Genomic DNA, 19,298 nt, shown 5'->3' with positions numbered 1-19,298 from the left:
TAGGAGATAGGCAAATTATTAGCATAGAAAACCATTGGGAACAGTAATGCTGGGTTACTAGAAATAATTATGCATCAATGTACAGGTCACGTATGAATTGCGTGTACGTATGAAAACCTTAGTAATCTACATTTTGCAAATACTAAGTTTAAATGAAGGAAACGGCTAGAAGAGAGACCACATAGTGTATCTAAGGTGACGGAATAGTATACATCCAAAGACGGCGAATTCGGCAAAACGCAATTATAAAATGAAGCTGCTTTAGATTTGCCCTAAAAGATGTACACAAAGAAATAGTTTCAGAAGTGTATTCTTAATGTAGGGTATTCGCCTAGTATTGTACAATTTTCCGCCAGGCCTTAGCGTAGGGTCACAGTAGGCTATCACCCAGATCAAATTATGTGGAACATGCAAAGTGCTTGCAATAAGTCAGACAAGAGATATTTATGTTGTGTAATGTAAAGTTTGCGTGGCATTTACAACAATTGCCCTTAGGCTACAGAGTCAACAATTGCGTGCTGTTATCGTTAACGGTTAGAGCGCCTAGCAAGCGCTTCAGCAACACCTTTCTAACAGGTTTAGATAAATGTTATACTCGCGAAGTATTTAGATTGGCTCAAATAACCTTATAGTGCCATAGGTAAAAATCTCGTGTTAAAGAATTGGCGCAACGCCTTTTGTAGCATTGAATTAATGTTGTAGTTTTAATATTGTTACCATGCAAAGAGAAGGGTATGTTTTGAAAGTGCAAAACATGGAACGGTTATAACAGTGTTATTTCACCTGAGTTGGTCGAACTCCCTGGAGTTGGTCGAAAACTGCGAAAAATTACGTATAAACTAAAGATGGTGTTGAAAAAAAAAAAGTTGTCAAGTGCTCAGAGAACAACGAACGGATAGGTGTATAAGTAAGGTTAAGAACCAGTGCATTATAACTTTTCATGGTTTCAATGTGGACCTTGTGTACAGCCTCATAACTCGGGTGTTCGTTAGAATATCAACATTTTGACACCAATGCATTTTTAGCATCAAACACAACGCTTTATTAGTGATATTTGTATGTATCAATGTAAGTTCAAAGGCTTCTACCGCCATTTGGTCCATGTTTGTTCTAGTGCAGCATTTTCTTAAACTCTGTAAATTGCAGGCTGAATAAATACGTTGCTATGCGCCCGCCCTAGGGCTTAAAATCAAGCCGTTGTGGCCTAATTCACATGATTCTAATTTCGTTACGTAGTTTTGGTTTTATGTTTCAGAAAATGCTATAGTTCAATAAATCACCAAAATTTTCATGCAAATATGCACAATTCACTATAGTGAATGAAATAAAGCATGCTTTTGGACAATTAAACTTCTGACCAAAATAAAGACTGCCAAAACGATTTAAACAATATCCCAGTTTATACCAGAAAGACTTCGAAAATCTTAGACATGATTGGCCTTCGTTTGGGCCTATGGCTTCTACTTGGACTTGAAGCATCAGTAATAGCTTCGCCATGTGAACCAAACCCTTGTGCCAACGGTGGGGAGTGCCTTGCAAGACCAAGTGGAAATCAAGGATTCTCATGTATATGTCCTGAAGCATTTGCAGGAATCCACTGCGATTTACGTAAGTCAATCCAATGGTATATCGTTGAAGTGTGTTTAGGTTTAGGGCGTGAATTGTTTTATATAGGCTCAAGTAAGAAAATATTTAAAAGCGGTACTTGCTACTTTTTGACGCCAACGCATCTTCGCTTTGTGGGTAATTAAAAATTGTCGCTTTTGATCCAAATGAGCAGATATTTTATAAAACGCCACCATTTTTCTGATTTTAATCACGGTCTATGGAAATAGAGTGGTTGTTATTTCTCACGCAACTTAGGCCAGTGCTATATGTAACTTATAACTCCTGGGCAAAATCGTATAAAGAAGCGGTTACAAATTGGTTTGGTCTAAGACTTAAATGCTGTTGTTTTTCTAAATTGATCTGTGGCTAACCCACATGCTGCAAACCTAATAATTTGGCAACTGCCTGGTCAAGCGCGCCTTCGGGTTCGGGCTGGTTTCTTTTATTAAACGGGCTTGATTGGGGCGTGACTTCAAATTCTCTTACCATAATTTTTGAAAATATTGAATACCTAACTAAATTGTCAGTTGCTGGACTAAACATAAAACCCAACAGTCCTAAAACGTTTTGTTTTAAGCCATTGTTCACTGTTGTCTATAGTGTATACTTATGTCTTTATTTTTACAGGTCTATCAATTACACTTTCGGGCATAAAGGGGCTCCTCAAATACGATTCGGATTCGGGCCGGTTTCGGGCTCGGGCCTGCTTACAATTATGCTGTTCCAATATAAAAAGGCATTTCATATTTTGCAGCATTTCCCAAAATCAACTGCGGCAATTTAAGTATTGAGATCTTAATTGATGAAAGAGTTGTCACTGAACAAGATTTAGAAGATGACACGAGGTTTGTTCACTTCAAGGGCGCACCGTCTTGTTTGTCAGTGAAGAGAAACGGTCAGTATCATCTCAAAGTTGACGCACCCTTCACTGACTGCGGCGTCCAGTTGAAGGTGAGTGTGTGAAACATTTTTTTGTTACAGTTGCTTTTGCGACAACCTACTGTCAGTTTGGCAATTTCTCATTATCTTGGGATGGGTACATTTGTTTCTCTTTTATTATTATCCTTGGCAAAGAGAACAAATTCGGTATCACATCTTGAAGTCTAATTCATTGCGAAGTTAGGCAATGTTACTTTATAATAAGGAACTGTTTGTTGGGAAAACAGATAACCATATTAGCGTTTAGAAAACTACTTAGGAAATATGAATTTGGGCCTTGTATTTTCGGCACTGTTCATAATTTAATAGGGAATGGAACACATTTGCACAAACGAAGCCCTCTATTAATAATCCACGTTATCGCAAAATATAATCAAATTCCATAGACCACCAGTTAAGAACCACTGTTTAACCGTTTTTATCCAGAGGTTTAATTACCAAACGATTTCACCTAAATGGAAATTTCACATTTTCAGAGGGACACCGGTGGCTATCTGTTCAGCCAGCAAATCGTTTGGAATAAAATTGACGAGGTTGTTGAGCGCCCCCTCGTGTTGGTGGATTTTCGTTGTAATTACACGGATCGTTATGCGGTCATGCTAGGCCCAGTTGTCCCCACTGTCACGTAAGTATACAAATGTAGGCGAACTAAACAAGGCGCAAGACGTTTTCTACTATAAGCAAAAATATTGATGCCTAAAATGTTACCAAACGCACTTAAAGTTGATTTAAGTTGAGATGAAATAATAGTGGTTATTGGTAACGTGGCAGTTATTGTAACTTTTAAATATTCCTATGGCCCCTTTCAACAGTATTCTAAACACTGTTAAATATATAGGGACTGTAATTAAAATAGTAAAACGTAAAATCAGTAGGGCTACTCAAATCTGTAAAACTTTAAAACCGCAACTTATAAACTATATTCACAAAAATCTGATCTTCTTGTTAACTTAATATGAACTGTTGTGCAACGTTTAAACTAAATCTTATTGATTTACTATTGATGCGAGTGTCTTGAATCTAAATATTTCTTTATTCTGACGCAGAACTGTGGATTTCGACACAAGTTACGGTCGTTTTACTGTTCGAATGGATTTGCACAAAAACCGAAGCTTCACTGGTTTGACAAGACTCAATACTCGACCTGTCATAGCAATACAACAAGAAGTTTGTGTTCGTAAGTACAAAAGACTGCAAATACACGTGTGATTGTGTGCAACAAATGCTGTAGTATAAGTTTTAATTCAAATTAATGTCTAGTTAGTTTAGTGCTAAATGCGCGATCAAAAATATGCTGGACAAAGTATGATAGTGAGACCCATTTGCTACAGGCATGAAAAAAAACCTCAGGCCCGCTGACTATACACAAATTTGGCTTTTAAAAGTTTTGCCGAATAAAAATTCAAAGAAGTTTTTGTTTTAGGCTTAAAATATAGAATAAGGACGAAAATCAGGTTAACAGGCAATTTATTACCCCGCAGAACAAAACCTTGTAAATGTGATGCCCAAGGATCTCGCATTAACCATGTTACGCTGCTGGGCTTCAGTGAACAGGAACGGAAGTGGGGAGTATCACAATTTGGTCAACAACAAGTGAGCAAACTAAGTGAAATTTAAAAAATCGTCCAAATAACAAAGGGACTGAAAAATAAAAGTGGAAATGAGTATTTTATTTATTGCTGTAAGCTTCATATATTTGGAAAAACTAAACATGGACCTAGAAAGTATCTTAAAACGTAACAGCAAACCCTTTCACTAACTATAATAACAGCGATGGTTCAGCATTTCTCACCAATGTATTTCCTGCCTACGCTTCTCATCGTTTTGATTTAGGCAAAGTGCCTAACGTCAATACATAGGAAAGTAGCCTGTTGGGAAGGTATTTTAGAGAATACAATCATAACTGGCTCATAGGTCTGCCAGGCGAGATTTTTTCTTAGAGTAATTTTAATGAACCCCGTATTAGACAAACGAAAAACATTGGACTTATTTTCAGATGTGTTGATGACCCCACCACAGTAATAGTTGCTAACGGCAACGAGAGCGCTGCCAGATTTTGCTTCAAGATGTTTAAGTGGAAACAAAGTATGGACGCGGTTTACCTGCATTGCTACGTCAGTGTGTGCAACAAAACTGCGCATCCGGAGTTCTGTTCGTGCGAGAGGCGAAGACAAAAACGGTAAGCGGAGGTTTATGATTAGTATCACGTAAAAACGTATCAATATATCATGTGAAAATACATCATATAAAATAGAAGACATTTTCTATCTGACTTTAGAGAACTTGTTTCATACAGTAGCAGGGATTGTAGGGTTACGTTTAAAGTTCAAAGACATGATTTTGCATTTGGCTGTTTGGAGCATTTTAGCCTTGACCTTCGGTAGTTTAAGGGATTACAAGTTACGTGTCCATACACTTGTGCAAATGTTACCGCACAAACGATTTCTTAAACCAAACAAGAATCATTGAGGGCAATTTACCTAGACGACAAAGTATAGACACGTGTATGCTTCTGTGCGATTTACTTAAGCCCGGACTTGATCCGAACCTGGTAACTAAAAACAAAGCCGAAGCTAGACTTATCAAGGCCAAATTACGTACATACGCGGTGGAGTGTAAGGTCCTCCCGAATCAGGCCTGATTTAATCAAACTTCAGCTCAAAATGGATCCGAATCCGATTAAAAAAAGCATGAATTAGGCCTGAAAGCTGTACTTATCAAAGTGCACAAACTCGGCCAAGGGTAGGTTCAGGCCCCAAGCATACCTGCTTTAATCAATCTTAAGCCCGAAACCAGCCCTACAACTTTGTTTCTATCTAATCCAGTGGTTCTTAACCTTTTTTCCTTGCTGCACCCCTTTCAAATCACCAACCAATTTTCGCACCCCCTTTCAAATCACTAACCAATTTTCGCTCTCCCTTCTGTAATTGCCTAAATAGAATAGACCTAACCAACCTTAATGATTCAGCATCCCCGCACCCCCTAGGAACAGTTCTCGCACCCCAGGTTAAGAACCCCTGATCTAATCACTGAACGATTTCTTATAGGTTTGCCGGGCTCGATATAAAAGCTCGCTTAGAAGAGGACAGCACCATGATAAGTTCGGACGTTATACGGATAGTTGAGCCTGGATTTCTCGATGACTGGTTGAGTTTTCTCAGGCCAGGAGGTGGCGCTAACGAGCGACAGTATGACGTCGACCAAGATGGATTTAATGCTGACCCCCTTCCAGATCAAAGTAAAGTTTTGTTTTGAAATTGTAGCTACTGGGACTTTTTGATACCTAAGTCTAACTAAAACTACCACTTTATTACCTGTTTTTTTCTTAACTGGCATGTTTTTTTTTCAATATTTGTACTAACACCTAAATTGAAATGAATGGTAAATCAGTTTTTAAACAATAGTCTCTCTGATTCCCAATTACAGAAACCAAATTCATGCAAGTTCCAAATCTACAGTTTTACATAAAAATTGATTTTAAAATTGATCAGTTTGGTAAAACTTAAAAAACTTAAGGCCTGCTATGCCAGTTTGGAATAATATACATAATGCTAACATTATATGTACAGTACATAATGACAATGTATTCTACAGTTTTGGTTTGTAGTTTAATTGGCAAAAAAATCTCTAGCACAGGTCTCATAGAACCGGTGCAAACAGTACAAGGCCAATAAAAAACTGATAAGTCTATTGTTAAAAAGTTGAAATGTTTACCGGGGTATAATGACTTCTAATTATTCAATGGGGGTATAAACAACTGTATAGTATGCACCCTAAACAGGTGTATAACCTTCAAATTGGCCTTAGGTAACATGACTTACAAACGAGTATGACGTGATCGCTGATCTGCATGAACGCTTCAGGGCTGTCCCAGTTACAAATTTATGTCCATTTAAATACCCTAAACAGTTTACATTAAAATTGTCCCCTTTTTCCTGCAGGCGAAAGCAACTCAACTGTGCTTATAGTGGTAGGAGTGGTGCTTGTGGCAGCCGTTATTATGTTGGGCGTTGTTGTGGCTGTCTACATCAACTGCAGAAGAAGCAATCAACGAAGAAAGAAAAGAAGCGCGCGGGCCAAGATCCAGCCTACACATAGCACACACAGTCAACTGCCTTTAGCATAATGTCTTTTTTACAATTTTTGCGATTTCATGTACGGCATGTAGGTCTTATTACGCTGCGTAATAAAGAATCAGTATTTTTTGCTTTTCAATCAGGAAGAATTTTTCTTTAATGATGAAAATAACGGCCCATAAATACGTAAAAAGCTACATGCTTTATTGACTCAAATGGTTATGAACGGGTGTAACTGATGTGGCCCTTTATAACACTGATTATGACATTTGCCGAAAACGTTCGAACAATGAAGCATTTCGCTTTTAAGGTCTATTTGGGCCGTTATTTTTATCATCAAACTTATGAACAGAAAAACTTATCATCAAACGTATGAATCCGTATATTAAATAGCGTTTCAAAAAAAATGTTATTAAGAAGTAACTTTTCAACTTTGGAGAAGTAATGTAAAATACAACAACCTAACTTAAAAATAGTAGGACCATAACCACAATCCAACCCATTAGCAGACAAAACGAAGCAGAATTGGATAGCACACATAGTTTTAAGATAGTTTTGCAGGAGCAAACTACTTTCTTTCACATTTTTTGGGGTGCTCATACAAGTCCGTAAACGGCATTCGTTTTGAGAAATCATGAATCCTGTTTGGCTTTATTTTCCCAAAAAATAAAGTCAGCAAAGCGAAACGAAACCACAAGTAATTGTCCCATATCGGCGCATGCATATACGATTTCTATTCGCACACATGCGGTTTCTATTGTGTTCATTTTGGGTGAAGGTTTTTGCAGAATAGATTCAATTAAAACAAAATTGCACAAAAAATGCGAATGCCATCGAATGTCGAATCGATATTTTTGATTGATGTTTAGAATATTTTACCTCGGCTAGGCCATAGATAAATATGAATGATTTTGATTTAGTTAAAGCAATCAGTTCACCAAAATTAGCAGCACGTGGAGAACACAGACTGTCAGACAGTCCTTCACTGTTATAACCATCACAAGATATAGAAAAATTGTTGACAAAAACACACAAGCAGAAGTAAAGATAAAACTATCTATCTACATATTGACAAGTTGTGGCCTTAAACAAACCAAGGCACATACTCACTGCAGTTGTTATTTAAGTCTAAAAATCACCTTTTCAGTGAAAAACATTACTTACAAAGACGCACAAGTTATTGCTTTAAACGGTTTGCAGCATTTACCACCTTACAAAAATATCGCAATTTGCATGAAGACTATTAACACGTTGCACATAAGGTTTGTAATGCATTGTAATTTGTTCAAGCAGCAGATGTCTTAGCAGAAGTGCCACGAGGGCCGCACGTTCTGGTTATTGGATTTTGAGACAGTGGTAAAGGGATTGTAAATCAAACAACATAGACACTGCAGCATATAGAACTATTAAGCGCCGCTGAAAAGGCAACAGTCGTGCAAAAACGTGTGTCAAAACCCTTACCAATTTCTCCAAAGAAAAAAAAATAGCCAACAGCCCGCAGCACTTATAGGGAAAACCACCAGGCATATCCAAACATTAAAAAAACATAAGTTACAAACGGTGCTGCAGGCAATGCATTTGCAAACAAAAGAGTGCCATGACGTCAACCGTGCAGTGACGTCACCTCTGCTGACGTCGAAAAGCGATGACGAAACCGAGCATGAGGGCGAGAATCGTAATAAGGTATAAGTCCCATTCCTCGGGCAGCGACGCAGTTACGTGGTGGAAGGAAGTACTGGAGTGCCACCATTGCTGGGAAAATGAATATAGGGAAGCTGTGTTATATGGTTGGTTGCGATGTTGTTTTTGGTCTGGTTAGGGCAGAAACTGGAGCTAGACTTTTTATCAGGTGTTTTTTGTACGTAAAAACGTCTTAATAAACTTTTTCAAATCGTTTTTATATGTGTAAAAAGCGTTCAAAAGCGTAAACCACCGCATTAGCAGATGTGCTGTTTATTGGTCCGTTATATCGTTTTTTCATGAGCGTAGTGTTTTATTGGGTTCATGTTTGCATTTTTTGCTGCATTTTTTTCTTCTTAGCCCGGATGTTTACGGCGCGTTTTTGTAGTAGATATAGATGAAGCTCGTTTAAACGCTAATTACCACACTTAATTAATGTTTAAGTCCTATTTATGTGAAGATATGATGGTTTAAAAATTTGTAAAACCAAAAAGGCTTGTAAAACAGAAAAATTTGGACCCGTGAACGTGAACAAATACTTTAAAAAAATAACAAAAAACTAGCACTATAAAAAAATCACACAGAACATTGTTATCAACCTGAAAACATTGTTACCTGGTTCTGTACGGCCTCGATAGCGTAGAGAAATCCAAGCTTTATAAGCGCCAATGCGACCGGTGCTGCTGCGTCTGGGCTCGCTTCAGCTGCCATGTCATACTGTCGCTTAGCAAGATGGATATCCCGCTTCATACCAAGTCCTTGTTCGTGCATGTAACCAAGGTTAAAGTAGGCTTGAGCGCTGCTGGACGAATCGCTAGCTTCCCTGTGTGACGAAATTTTTTTTTAAAGGAATGGTATGAGCATTTGCCAAAACGTTTAAACAATAAAGCCTGTCACTTTTATGTCGCATAAGATTAAAATGAGGTCTGAAAGGTAATGTTTAAATTAGGCATGAAACCTAGCGTAAATACAAGTCAAATCATCAGGCCCAAATCAGGACCACTGTACATATAATTAATCCTGGCTTAAACACGAATTCGCCGAGCCGACTCACAACTTGAAAACACAGGAATGGATAAGTGGAAGTTGCAATTCATGCTTTATAGCCTGATCACAGATATGAAGCGCCACAAAGTGGTGTTACTTCCATAAAAAGGCACCGGAATACAACCAGCTTGCTTAACTAATTTCCGGCAAACAATCTATACATAAGCTATTGCTACCAGGCATAAGTTTATAGAGCGCTTCTGGCAAATGTATTACATTTATACGTAAACAATCTATACGTAAAGTCTAAATTGGGCCTGAAACCCTACCGGCATAGTGAAAGCTTTATAGTCTTGGTGACAGATTTGAAAGGCCACAGAGTGATGGAATACGGTCAGCCTGCTTAACTAAGGCCCGGCAAACAATATGTTTCACATTGCTTACTTGTAATGATTCGCAGCCACTTCGTAATCGACCTCCGTGCCTTTGCCGTAATAGTGGTAATCCCCCAACTTGATACGGGCCACAACATAGCCTTGTGAAGCCGCTCTATCCCAATGGATGAGCGCTCGGGCGTAGGTCTGATTCAGCAGAGTCGCTTGGTCTGAAATAGATGATTTCAGGGTAAATTAAGGTTCGCGTTGTTAAATCCAACAGTCTATTTAGTTTACTAATTTGGTTCGTTGAAAAATACACAAAATAGTTTATCAACGAGATGATCAAATAAATTTTAGTTATGTTTTAAAAACCGCTATCAGCAGACCTTAGTATGGCCATAAATGTTTGCCTAAATAATCAGAGAGACAGTGAAAGTTTAAAGTATAAAACTTGCTCAAAAAACAGACATTTAGATAAACAAACATGTAAATGTTTTTAAACTATTAGAATAAGGAACTGATGATGACGGACAAACGACTTAATGGCAAAAACACCGCAATTAACTTTAATTAAGGTTCCAAAATTTGGGTATACTTCTTGCAGTGAAACAGGATCAAAAATATCTAAAACAGTGTATTCTTTCTTTTTGAGGCATAAAGTTTCAGCCTGTACTCTCAACAAACTGGAATGTCGTTTGGTGGTTATATTAGCTCATAGGGCCAATCTCTTGTCACCAGCTGCACTGATGAGACCTTACAGGTCAAATAATGTGCACTGTCTGCAGCTTACTCAGAAAAAAGTGGTTTTGGAGATTTTTGAAACAAAGAAATATAGTTGTGAATTGTGTTATGGTAAAATGCTTTCAGTAGTCACAATGCGCTTCAGTTTCGTGCAAGTTCGTTACCACGCCTTGACAAAATACTAACCTTGGTCCAGAATGTAAGCAACGTTGCTTTGTGCGACCTCGTACCCAAGTTCCGCTAGCAAGAGGTAGAGAGATAAGGCAGAATTAATCTTCCCAGCTTTATACTGGGAATATGCGGCATCCAACTGACCTGCCCATCGGCCTCGTTCGCAAACGTTTTTGTAAAGCTGCAATAAAAAATATGAAATGAATATTGGACTAAAATGTGGCATTATTGAAATAGCATGTACAACTTTTTGCTCATCATTAGGTACCAATCATCCGTATGGGCAGAAAAAAAACATAAAACAACAAAAGGTATTTGAGATATTGTCATTATTTTGACTTTTAATATGCTTGCAGAAACGTTTTTTTAGGTTTGGGCCAAAAAGCAACAATTTTCCTAAAAGTTTTTGTGACAAAAACGTTTGAAATCAATATCTAATTGTGTAAAAAGTGTAAGAAAGGGGGTTTAGAAAAAACGTAATCTTCATAGAAGCTCATGAAACAAAATGTTTTCGAAAAACAAAAACTGTTTTAGTTACTTTCCTACCTCTACTGCAGTGCGACATGATCGGACAACACCGGTTCCGGTTGAGTGCATCTGCGCCAGGTAGTAGAGCGCCAGCAAGTGACCGTTCTGCGCAGCAAGGTTGAAAAGTCGAGAAGCTTGTTTATAATCCCTGTAAAGCAATATCAGTGATTGAGTACGCTGTGAAAAATCCATATTACGGCTTGAACACAATGAAAAGGTCTACTATTTCTATTTACTGTTTAAGATAATCTTTAATCAAATATGAAATAAATATTTAAAAATCCAATGTTGTGAATTTGTTTAACCATTCTTGCAGCCAAAGCATTTTATCCAGGAGATTAACCTAGTGAAAAAAATATCGGTTTACAAGCCATAAATATAAAAGTTCTATTATTCCCAAACAGGTTATATAAAAACTTAACAGCTAAAAATATATACTATCATACAAGAGTTTTGACAGTATTTTAGCAGCTTTGCATGTTTTCATATCACTTGTCAAAAAAATTCAAAAATTTCGATGTTTCACAAACTTTTGCAGATGCCAGAAACATTTCTTTGCCACTGACACTTAGAGAATCAACCAGCACTAACCTTGATACGCCCTGTGCATTGAAATACATGTTGCCCAGGTGCAGTTGTCCTTCTGCCCAACCCTGGTCGGCGGAAACTTGGAAATGTTTGAACGCTTTGTTGTAATCGACCTTCACACCTTTCCCATGCAAATACATCAGACCTAATCCAGCGTGGCCGATCGGGTTGCCCTGATAATAAATATGTAATTAGAAGAACTATAGACTAATAGACGGAAACTTAACACACATGTATATTTATTTTCTAAATATGACTGCTTTTTTCTAAAAAAAACGACTGTTTGTGTTTTTTACCACCAATTTTATATATTTTTCGTAGATAAACGTATTCCGGACCCGTTTGGACCACTAAGTTTGTCACGATTAACCGGGGTTTCCTGCACGAAAACTTTCTTGTGACCCCAGTCACATAACGTTTTGTAATACGATGTAGCTGCAGCGCGTCCAGTCTTGATCCACCAATGCCCTTCACCATTTTGCGCTCCATGACGTTCTAACGTTAAGCTATTTTGCAGCTACTTTCGGCTCGGTGATTGTTTTACTGCTATTGCGTCGCTACATTTTCTTTCACCAAGCGAAGTAAACTCAACTCAAAACATAGTGGCGAAGCACCACCCAAAACCATTGCGATATTTGACCCTACTATTAGTACAGATAAAGATGGGAAAATACTGAGCTAACACCAACAACCTTAAGAATAAAAAACGTTCTTTGCAAAACTGTACGGGTATTCAGTAACCCCTCTAACCCTACGAATCACACATAAAAACTGGTTTAAATTGAATACCTGGTCGGCTGCAAGCTTGAAATATCGGATAGCTGATTCATTGTTTTGCTTCACAGTTTCCGATCCTTCTGCATATATCTTGCCTAAGTAGCCCTGAGCGTTTGCGTTGCCGCTCTTGGCGGCTCGTTCAAAGTACTCGAAAGCCCTCTGTCGGTTCTGTTCAAACCCTCGTCCACCCTGATAGTTCAGCTGACCCAGTGTCACCTGCGAAGAAGTAAAAAATAGGAAATGGAGTAATATAAATATATATTTTATTTGCATTGAATCTTATTTTATGAAAACGTTTGTTGGAATGTTTCACAATCAAAAATTTCATCATTTTCATAACCTCGACTTTTAAAATTACTGATACTTTAAGCTGTTGATATAGCTTTTTTTTCTTTATTGTTACAGTATTATTTTTTACGTATGGTCGACGTTGTTGTTTTTCCCTTGATCTTACTTTTTTAATTTAGGCCAAAGTTTTATTGTTGTTTGTTTAACTTTAACGTTACATTACATATTTTTCAAATTAACGCAATATGTGCATTTGACTGTAGCTCATACGGACAGCCTTAGAAGAAACAACGCCCCTTTTCGGCAAGTGCCACACCCACCTGAGCAGGGGCATCCCCTTTATCGGCGAGAAACTGATAGTATTGCACAAGATCGTCATCGACCCTTCCGTACGTGTTACCCGGGTTTTCGTCTTCATCAAGGAGTCTTATTCGGGTCGACATGCTTCCTCCGGTTAAGGACACTTTCGCAGCAACTGTGGGCAAACATAAACAAAAATCATAAACAAAATCAGTAAGATACAACTGAAGATACCAGTTCGGCAATATATGTTTATATAATCCAGTAGAGATAGCCTGGAACCGCAAATGCTCTGTTCGGTCGAACACCAAGCATGTTAATGCCCAGGGCTCGGCAGAGAACGTACACTGTGCATCACAAACATTCCCAATTCCATGCTAGTTTGTAGCCTTCCAAGGTCCCTTATGTCGCCAACGCCTCGGCCCAGGCCTATATTCCATGTATATATATTGACTGATTCTGTTGCTTGGAAAAGATTTGCCATTCTCAGTCAGTAAGATACAAGGCTTAGTTTAAGTAAACCAGGTTAAACCACAATATATGTTCTGTCAAGTTAGTTTTACCACACAAAAAGAAACTTTTAAAAGTTTGTAATTTCTCTTTGAATATGTATATGAGTGTATGTGTGTCATTGATATCATTTGCCATGTGTTATTTGACGACATGACAAAGACATGTTTCAACACATTGTCACAAGCACCAATCTGACATATCGCAACCAAAGGGGTATGTTTTGGTAATTCAATCCCAGCTTATATTAACATAGGAACAAGTGAAACATCACAGAGTTTCATTTAAACTTGTTTTAGGTCATATCATGACCTCTACAATAAAAAATAAAAGCAGTGTTATGCGACTAGGCAGACGATATAGCGTTGTTACATGACTATGCAGAAAATAAATGTCGTGGCTCCATGAAATTGCTACCACCGCAGTGTGGGCAAAAGAACAGTTAAACAGACAGTAAAATTGGATGATACAGGGTTGCCTACCAAAAATCGGGCTTTTGTTTTTGCCTAAAGTCGAACTTTAATCTAGTTATTGGGAAAAAAAGGACAGAAAATTTTAAAAGGAGGGCTTCAGTTACATTGGGTTGCTTAAATGAGCAGCCGAATGAAATGGGTTGAAAACCACTGGTCTACACCAAGTGATTGGCACAGGCCACATATGACATCATTAACTATTAATATATACCTCTTGGTAGGAAAATGACTATTACCCTGTAGGAAAATATCATGGCCACCAAAGCAAAACCTTGGGTGAAATATATAATCTGTGCAAATATTGTGTATACCAGCTGGTTTTGTTTGGCCTAGGGTTTTATGCACTGGGTTTTGGGTTATGTTAATGTAGAGAACAGTAATCAACAGAACACTACGACTGTATGGGTTGTTTTCACTTCAAACTGTACTTTTTTTTCAATGCTGTGAACTACTTACTTTCGTCAGCTACTTTTCTGTAGAAGGTTAGAGCTGCTTCACAATTCTTAGTAACACCAACTCCTGTCCAGTATCTGTAGCCTAACATCATGCGTCCCATCGGGTCTTCTCCCAGTGCTGAGAATGTAAGATACACCAATGCCTTTGCCTGGCTTGAATTAGTTCCGATTCCTGTTGCATATAGAAACGCCAAGCCCTAAAAACAGCAATTTTGTAAGGTGTTTTGATATCAGCAAGTACAGATGAAAAGACTGCCCTTTTCGTTATTGGCATATATGTTTAAATGTAAAGGTTGAATAAAAAGTATGTGCTGATGTGTGTAAAGCAGTGGTTCTCAAACACAAGAAAGAACTAAAATTTTCTTCTGTGGCACACTTTGCAGGTAAACATAAGAAATGTTGTTCCAAAATGCTAATTTTCAATTATATTGTGGTGGGTAAGGATACTTTTCATTACCAATAACAAAATATGAGATTTGAAACGTTCTTATGGACACCAGTATTTCATCATAAAGGCCCAAAACACCAGGGAATGTTTGCACCTAAAAATAGGAGATATTTCGAGGCACACTTGGAAATGTGAGCAGTGACACATAGTTTGAAAATCACTGTTGTAAAGAATAACCGACAGTAGAACACAGAATATTTGAAAACACAACAATCAAAGACCTTCTATAATATTCGGTGGTGTTAATGGTTCTTTTTGGATGTAAAGCACAGTCTGGTCTTTGTTAAGTTTGCTCAGTTAGTTTACCCATATGTTAGTTAATCAAGAATACAAAAGCCACAAGTTATAAAGGATATCCATAACATTCGAAAAACAAGTAACAACCTTTTTTGAAGCAGGCAATTAATGTCAACAAGGTACAACATAAGGTTTAAAGCTAACACAAATATGTCACATAATGTATTTAAATGGTGCAAGTATGCATAATCTGAAACGGTTGTCAAGAATGTTGAATGTTACTAAAGTGTATTTAGCCATTTCAATTAGCCAAATTTCTTATGTTTGTCCCAATTTGATTAAGGGTTTTAATTGTTGTCTTAAATAAAGACAAGGACTGATTTTATTTCAATAATTTTCTGGAACAAAAAGCGAAAGTTATGCATAAGTAATACTTTGATACCCCACATTACATAAAATCCAAAAATATATTTGTTACTGGTGGTTGAATCCTTGTTTGTCACTATAGTTTCTTTCAGGACAAGAAAACTTATAACTTACTGCTTGTGCTTTAGGATTTCCATGTTCTGCATGTTTTTCAAAAATCCGCTTTGAGCCTTGTAGGTCCATTGGCATGTAAATTCCGGACAAAAGGCCAAAGGCAATCTCTACGTCAGCATTGGCATGTCCTTGTGACGCAGCATTTTTCAATGTCTGGTAACCTCTATAAAATTAATATCTATTTACAGGATTGCTTCAAAACACTTTTACTCCAAACAGTTTTACACTCTTACTGGGTTTTGTACTACAACTGGAACATCAAAGGGAGTTTGTTACAGCACAAACAAGACTAAAAGTATCAAAGTCTTTATTTTTTCCCAAACAAATGCTGTTCTATTGTTACTTGTGAATAAATGAGTATTGCCAGTAGAGTAGTAGACAAGTATTTCACACATTTTTGTTTAAAGTGGCATTATCAGATTCAAGGTAGAATTGTAGCTCTTATTGGCCCCACAAAAGTGCTGCAAGGATTACAGTTTTGGACCAGCACTGTGTTGAGGTTTGTAAACCATGTGGCACACACTTTTTTGGTTATTTGGCCCAATGTTAAAAAGTTTGGTGACACTAGATCTAGAACATGAAACCATCATAAACTTACTCAATAATTATGGATCTGACATTAGAAGAGTTAATCTTTTTCATTGCAGCATCATACAGGTCATCCAGCTTCTTTTGTTTCTCAGCAGCTTCTTTTTCTTCCTGGGTCAGTTCCTTTTGTGGCGCTGGTGTTGGAGTTGGTGTGACCACGGTCTGTGATAAAAAGAGAAAATATTATCATTCAATAAATTGGTTGGTTAAATGTCTCCATATTAGATTACAAAGTAGTTTTCACCTGTGAAGAGATGGTTTTGGTTGTCTGTTGTTGTTGATTTGAAATGGTATGGCCTTGATTTACATCTAAAAAGTATTCCGGTTTTAAAACAGAATGCAAAAACAAAGGCCACAGGTATACAAGTATATTTAGACACAGTAGACCAGCTTTATAAGGTTGTAATTTGTTGTGTTCAAAGGACAATCATCAAATTAAATTACATGATTCCTGACAATTTGTAAGCTATACTAAAAAATGTTATCGTTGGAGTAACTGCCCCTTTTAATTCGCTCAGAGTTATGTTGTAATGCAGTTTTTATTCTACCAAGCATTTGCATCACTGGTTTTTAAAGCTATGAAGTTCGACTTACTTTAATTAGGTGGTTTGGTTAATGCTTGTTTATAAAGTTAATATAGTTACTTGGATGTGATGAAGCGTCTTGTTGTTGATTACTTTCATCCTGGGTGTTTTCAGTTGGAGTCTTTTCACGCCTAACAGAAGTGACAACATTTCCAGTGTCCACAATCTCTCCAACATCATCCTCATCATACTCAAAGTGTCCCATGTCTTTCATAAGAGGTTGTGCTGCTTCTGGTTTACACAATATATGATCACATGGTTAAATGAGTTAATGCCCTTACAAAAAAATACATGCAACTAAATTGTCCAAATAATGGTTGAATTGGTATCATTTGCATTTTAGCATATTTTTTATGAGACATTGTTTTCAAACTCATCTAAAAATTTGTTGACAGATTAAGCATTGACATGTACTGGTATAATAATGTATTTCTAAATGGGATTTTTGTGTTTTTAGTATACTTTAACGTTAGTGTTGAATTATACTGCTTACCCACATTTTCCGACTGTACAAAACAATTTTTAACAGCAAAGGCAAAATTTGCAAACAAGCCAGACTTTAACTTGTTATTACAACTGTTTTTCTTACCAAAACAAACAGAAGTCGCTTGATTTAGATTTATAATTAAACAAGGAGCAAGAGCATCTCAAGCAAAGTAATAATGTGTTAGAACTATAAAGACATATTTTGGTGCAGTATGTTCCCAATGTGTTCAGTCAATAACATCAGCGGTTTAACTTTTAATGAAAGCAAAGGTATTTACCCTCAAGTGCATCAGTATAGGGTTCCTGTATTTTCTTGTCACCTTTTTCACCATCACTTGTTTCAAAACTATCAACAACCACTGCTTGCTTGGTAGGTTCATCCAATGCAACTGGCTCAGCATTAACTTCATCTTGATTTTCTATTAAAGCAAACGACAAGTTTAGTAGCTTACTTTATGCATTTACAAAGTTTTTCGCTGTAAAACAAGTTTATGTGTTTTTTTATGTTATAACCAGGGCTGGGGAGTCAGAGTCGGCATTATTGAGCAATTAGAGTTGAAGTTAACGAAAACTGACTGACTGTATTTTTGTCAAAAAAGTCATTTAAATCTAGTGTATATTGATATATACAATGACTAACAAAAAAGGGTCGCAGGAGAGGTTACAATCAAAGGTCCAGGTTACCAACATCCTAGCCCAGATTATATACACAAACCACAAAACAGCATTTAAGAACAACTAAAAGTCCACACTTAATAACCACTTGCTCAAATAATTGGTTGATTTCTGGCACCCAAAACATTTATTTGAACATGTTTAGTTGAGTTGAGTTTATTTTGCTTGGTGAAAGAAAACATAGCAACAAGCCGGAAATAGCTGTGCAACGTTAAAACATTATTAAGCGCAAAACAGTAAAGGGCACAATTGGTGAATGATACCAAAACGCGCTGTTACACCGTATGTTTTACCTTCAGTTTTACGCTGTTCTACTGCAAGCTCATTATCACTTTCATCATCCACCTGATATTGTGCAACTGCTTCTGCACTAGTATCATGTTGATCCAATTCACTATTTTGTGTAGATGTATCATAACTCTGTGTTTCAGAGACTTCTTTGGGTTTATCTTTTTCAATATTATTTAAGGTCTGCTGTTCATTCTCCTGTTGTTGCCCTGTAAAGTAATAGTAAAAAGTCAGGATGTGAGGTAAACTCTTTTGGGTACTTTTTCTGGGTCTTTTTTCACATAAAATAAATGTTTCAAAGTGTTTTTGTAATACCAAAATTCTAAGGTAAATAAAAACAAGCAACAATTTTCATTTTTATGCTGATATCATGCTATTGTTGGGGGTAATACATGTTAATAGTTCTCAAATGACAAATTGCTTGTCAAAGGGAAGAAACATTTGCACTTTTGCAGCAGTATTTGCTTTGTAACTATAACATTGCGCGTGACATTTGTTATTTCGCTTTCTGCGCAGAGAATATTCAAACATGTTATTTGGGTCAACATATTACAGATGAAGTATTAGGCTTTTACAGTTGCAAAAACACTAAAGTTAGCACAACGTAACGAATTATGACCGAAATTCTAAATAAAAATCGCAGAAATCCTACCTTTTGAAAACAACACCAGCAAAAGAATGTGAAGAAAAACCAAGCGAAATTTCATCTTGAATTTGAAGTTGCTTTCCTAATATTTACAAATTTATATATACTTCACGACAATCATCGGTTAAATAGAGGCAACTTGACTAAAATCCAAACATTTTCGTGAGTTTTAAACAGCTCCCAAACACAGGGGAAATCACCATATTTCTTGCTTCATTGCTCATGCATGACCACAAAAGTTAAAGCCACGTAAGATTAAAAACACTTCGGTTACCGGTACCCCTAAAACCTTGCTGTCTGTAGACGAC

General features: G+C 37.0%; 2 protein-coding genes across 2 annotated transcripts; one reads left to right on the top strand and one right to left on the bottom strand.

Moving 5' to 3' along the window:
• Positions 1-1,235: 1,235 nt before the first annotated feature.
• LOC145220711 (pancreatic secretory granule membrane major glycoprotein GP2-like) lies at positions 1,236-6,762 on the top strand. The gene is made up of 8 exons (XM_080087952.1): positions 1,236-1,608; positions 2,363-2,559; positions 3,024-3,172; positions 3,594-3,724; positions 4,029-4,140; positions 4,544-4,726; positions 5,595-5,785; positions 6,489-6,762. The coding sequence occupies exons 1-8, from the start codon at positions 1,431-1,433 to the stop codon at positions 6,671-6,673; spliced, it is 1,326 nt and encodes a 441-aa protein (XP_079944078.1). The 5' UTR covers positions 1,236-1,430; the 3' UTR covers positions 6,674-6,762.
• Positions 6,763-7,258: 496 nt separating this feature from the next.
• LOC145220701 (protein sel-1 homolog 1-like) lies at positions 7,259-19,248 on the bottom strand. The gene is made up of 16 exons (XM_080087937.1): positions 18,997-19,248; positions 18,350-18,553; positions 17,660-17,800; positions 16,956-17,126; positions 16,556-16,620; positions 16,322-16,473; positions 15,724-15,886; positions 14,500-14,695; positions 13,081-13,235; positions 12,485-12,688; positions 11,699-11,868; positions 11,126-11,255; positions 10,595-10,760; positions 9,735-9,894; positions 8,919-9,126; positions 7,259-8,375 (listed from the first exon to the last, which is right to left on the bottom strand). The coding sequence occupies exons 1-16, from the start codon at positions 19,049-19,051 to the stop codon at positions 8,244-8,246; spliced, it is 2,472 nt and encodes an 823-aa protein (XP_079944063.1). The 5' UTR covers positions 19,052-19,248; the 3' UTR covers positions 7,259-8,243.
• Between the last annotated feature and the right edge of the window lie 50 nt (positions 19,249-19,298).

Source organism: Phallusia mammillata, chromosome 3, assembly GCF_965637545.1.
Source record: "Phallusia mammillata chromosome 3, kaPhaMamm4.hap1.1, whole genome shotgun sequence".
In the NCBI taxonomy this organism is placed as follows: Eukaryota; Metazoa; Chordata; class Ascidiacea; order Phlebobranchia; family Ascidiidae; genus Phallusia; species Phallusia mammillata.
Note: the sequence above shows the minus strand (reverse complement) of the source record. Positions and strands in the feature narration are given on the sequence as shown.

Excerpts from the sequence above, each read along its gene's own strand:
- LOC145220711 (XM_080087952.1), top strand. The coding sequence starts at position 1,431 with ATGATTGGCCTTCGTTTGGGCCTATGGCTTCTACTTGGACTTGAAGCA. Across the intron at positions 4,141-4,543 it reads CACAATTTGGTCAACAACAA|ATGTGTTGATGACCCCACCA; the intron begins GTGAGCAAACTA and ends ACTTATTTTCAG. Across the intron at positions 4,727-5,594 it reads GAGAGGCGAAGACAAAAACG|GTTTGCCGGGCTCGATATAA; the intron begins GTAAGCGGAGGT and ends GATTTCTTATAG.
- LOC145220701 (XM_080087937.1), bottom strand. The coding sequence starts at position 19,051 with ATGAAATTTCGCTTGGTTTTTCTTCACATTCTTTTGCTGGTGTTGTTT. Across the intron at positions 18,554-18,996 it reads GCTGGTGTTGTTTTCAAAAG|GGCAACAACAGGAGAATGAA; the intron begins GTAGGATTTCTG and ends ATTACTTTACAG. Across the intron at positions 16,621-16,955 it reads AGACGCTTCATCACATCCAA|ATGTAAATCAAGGCCATACC; the intron begins GTAACTATATTA and ends AATACTTTTTAG.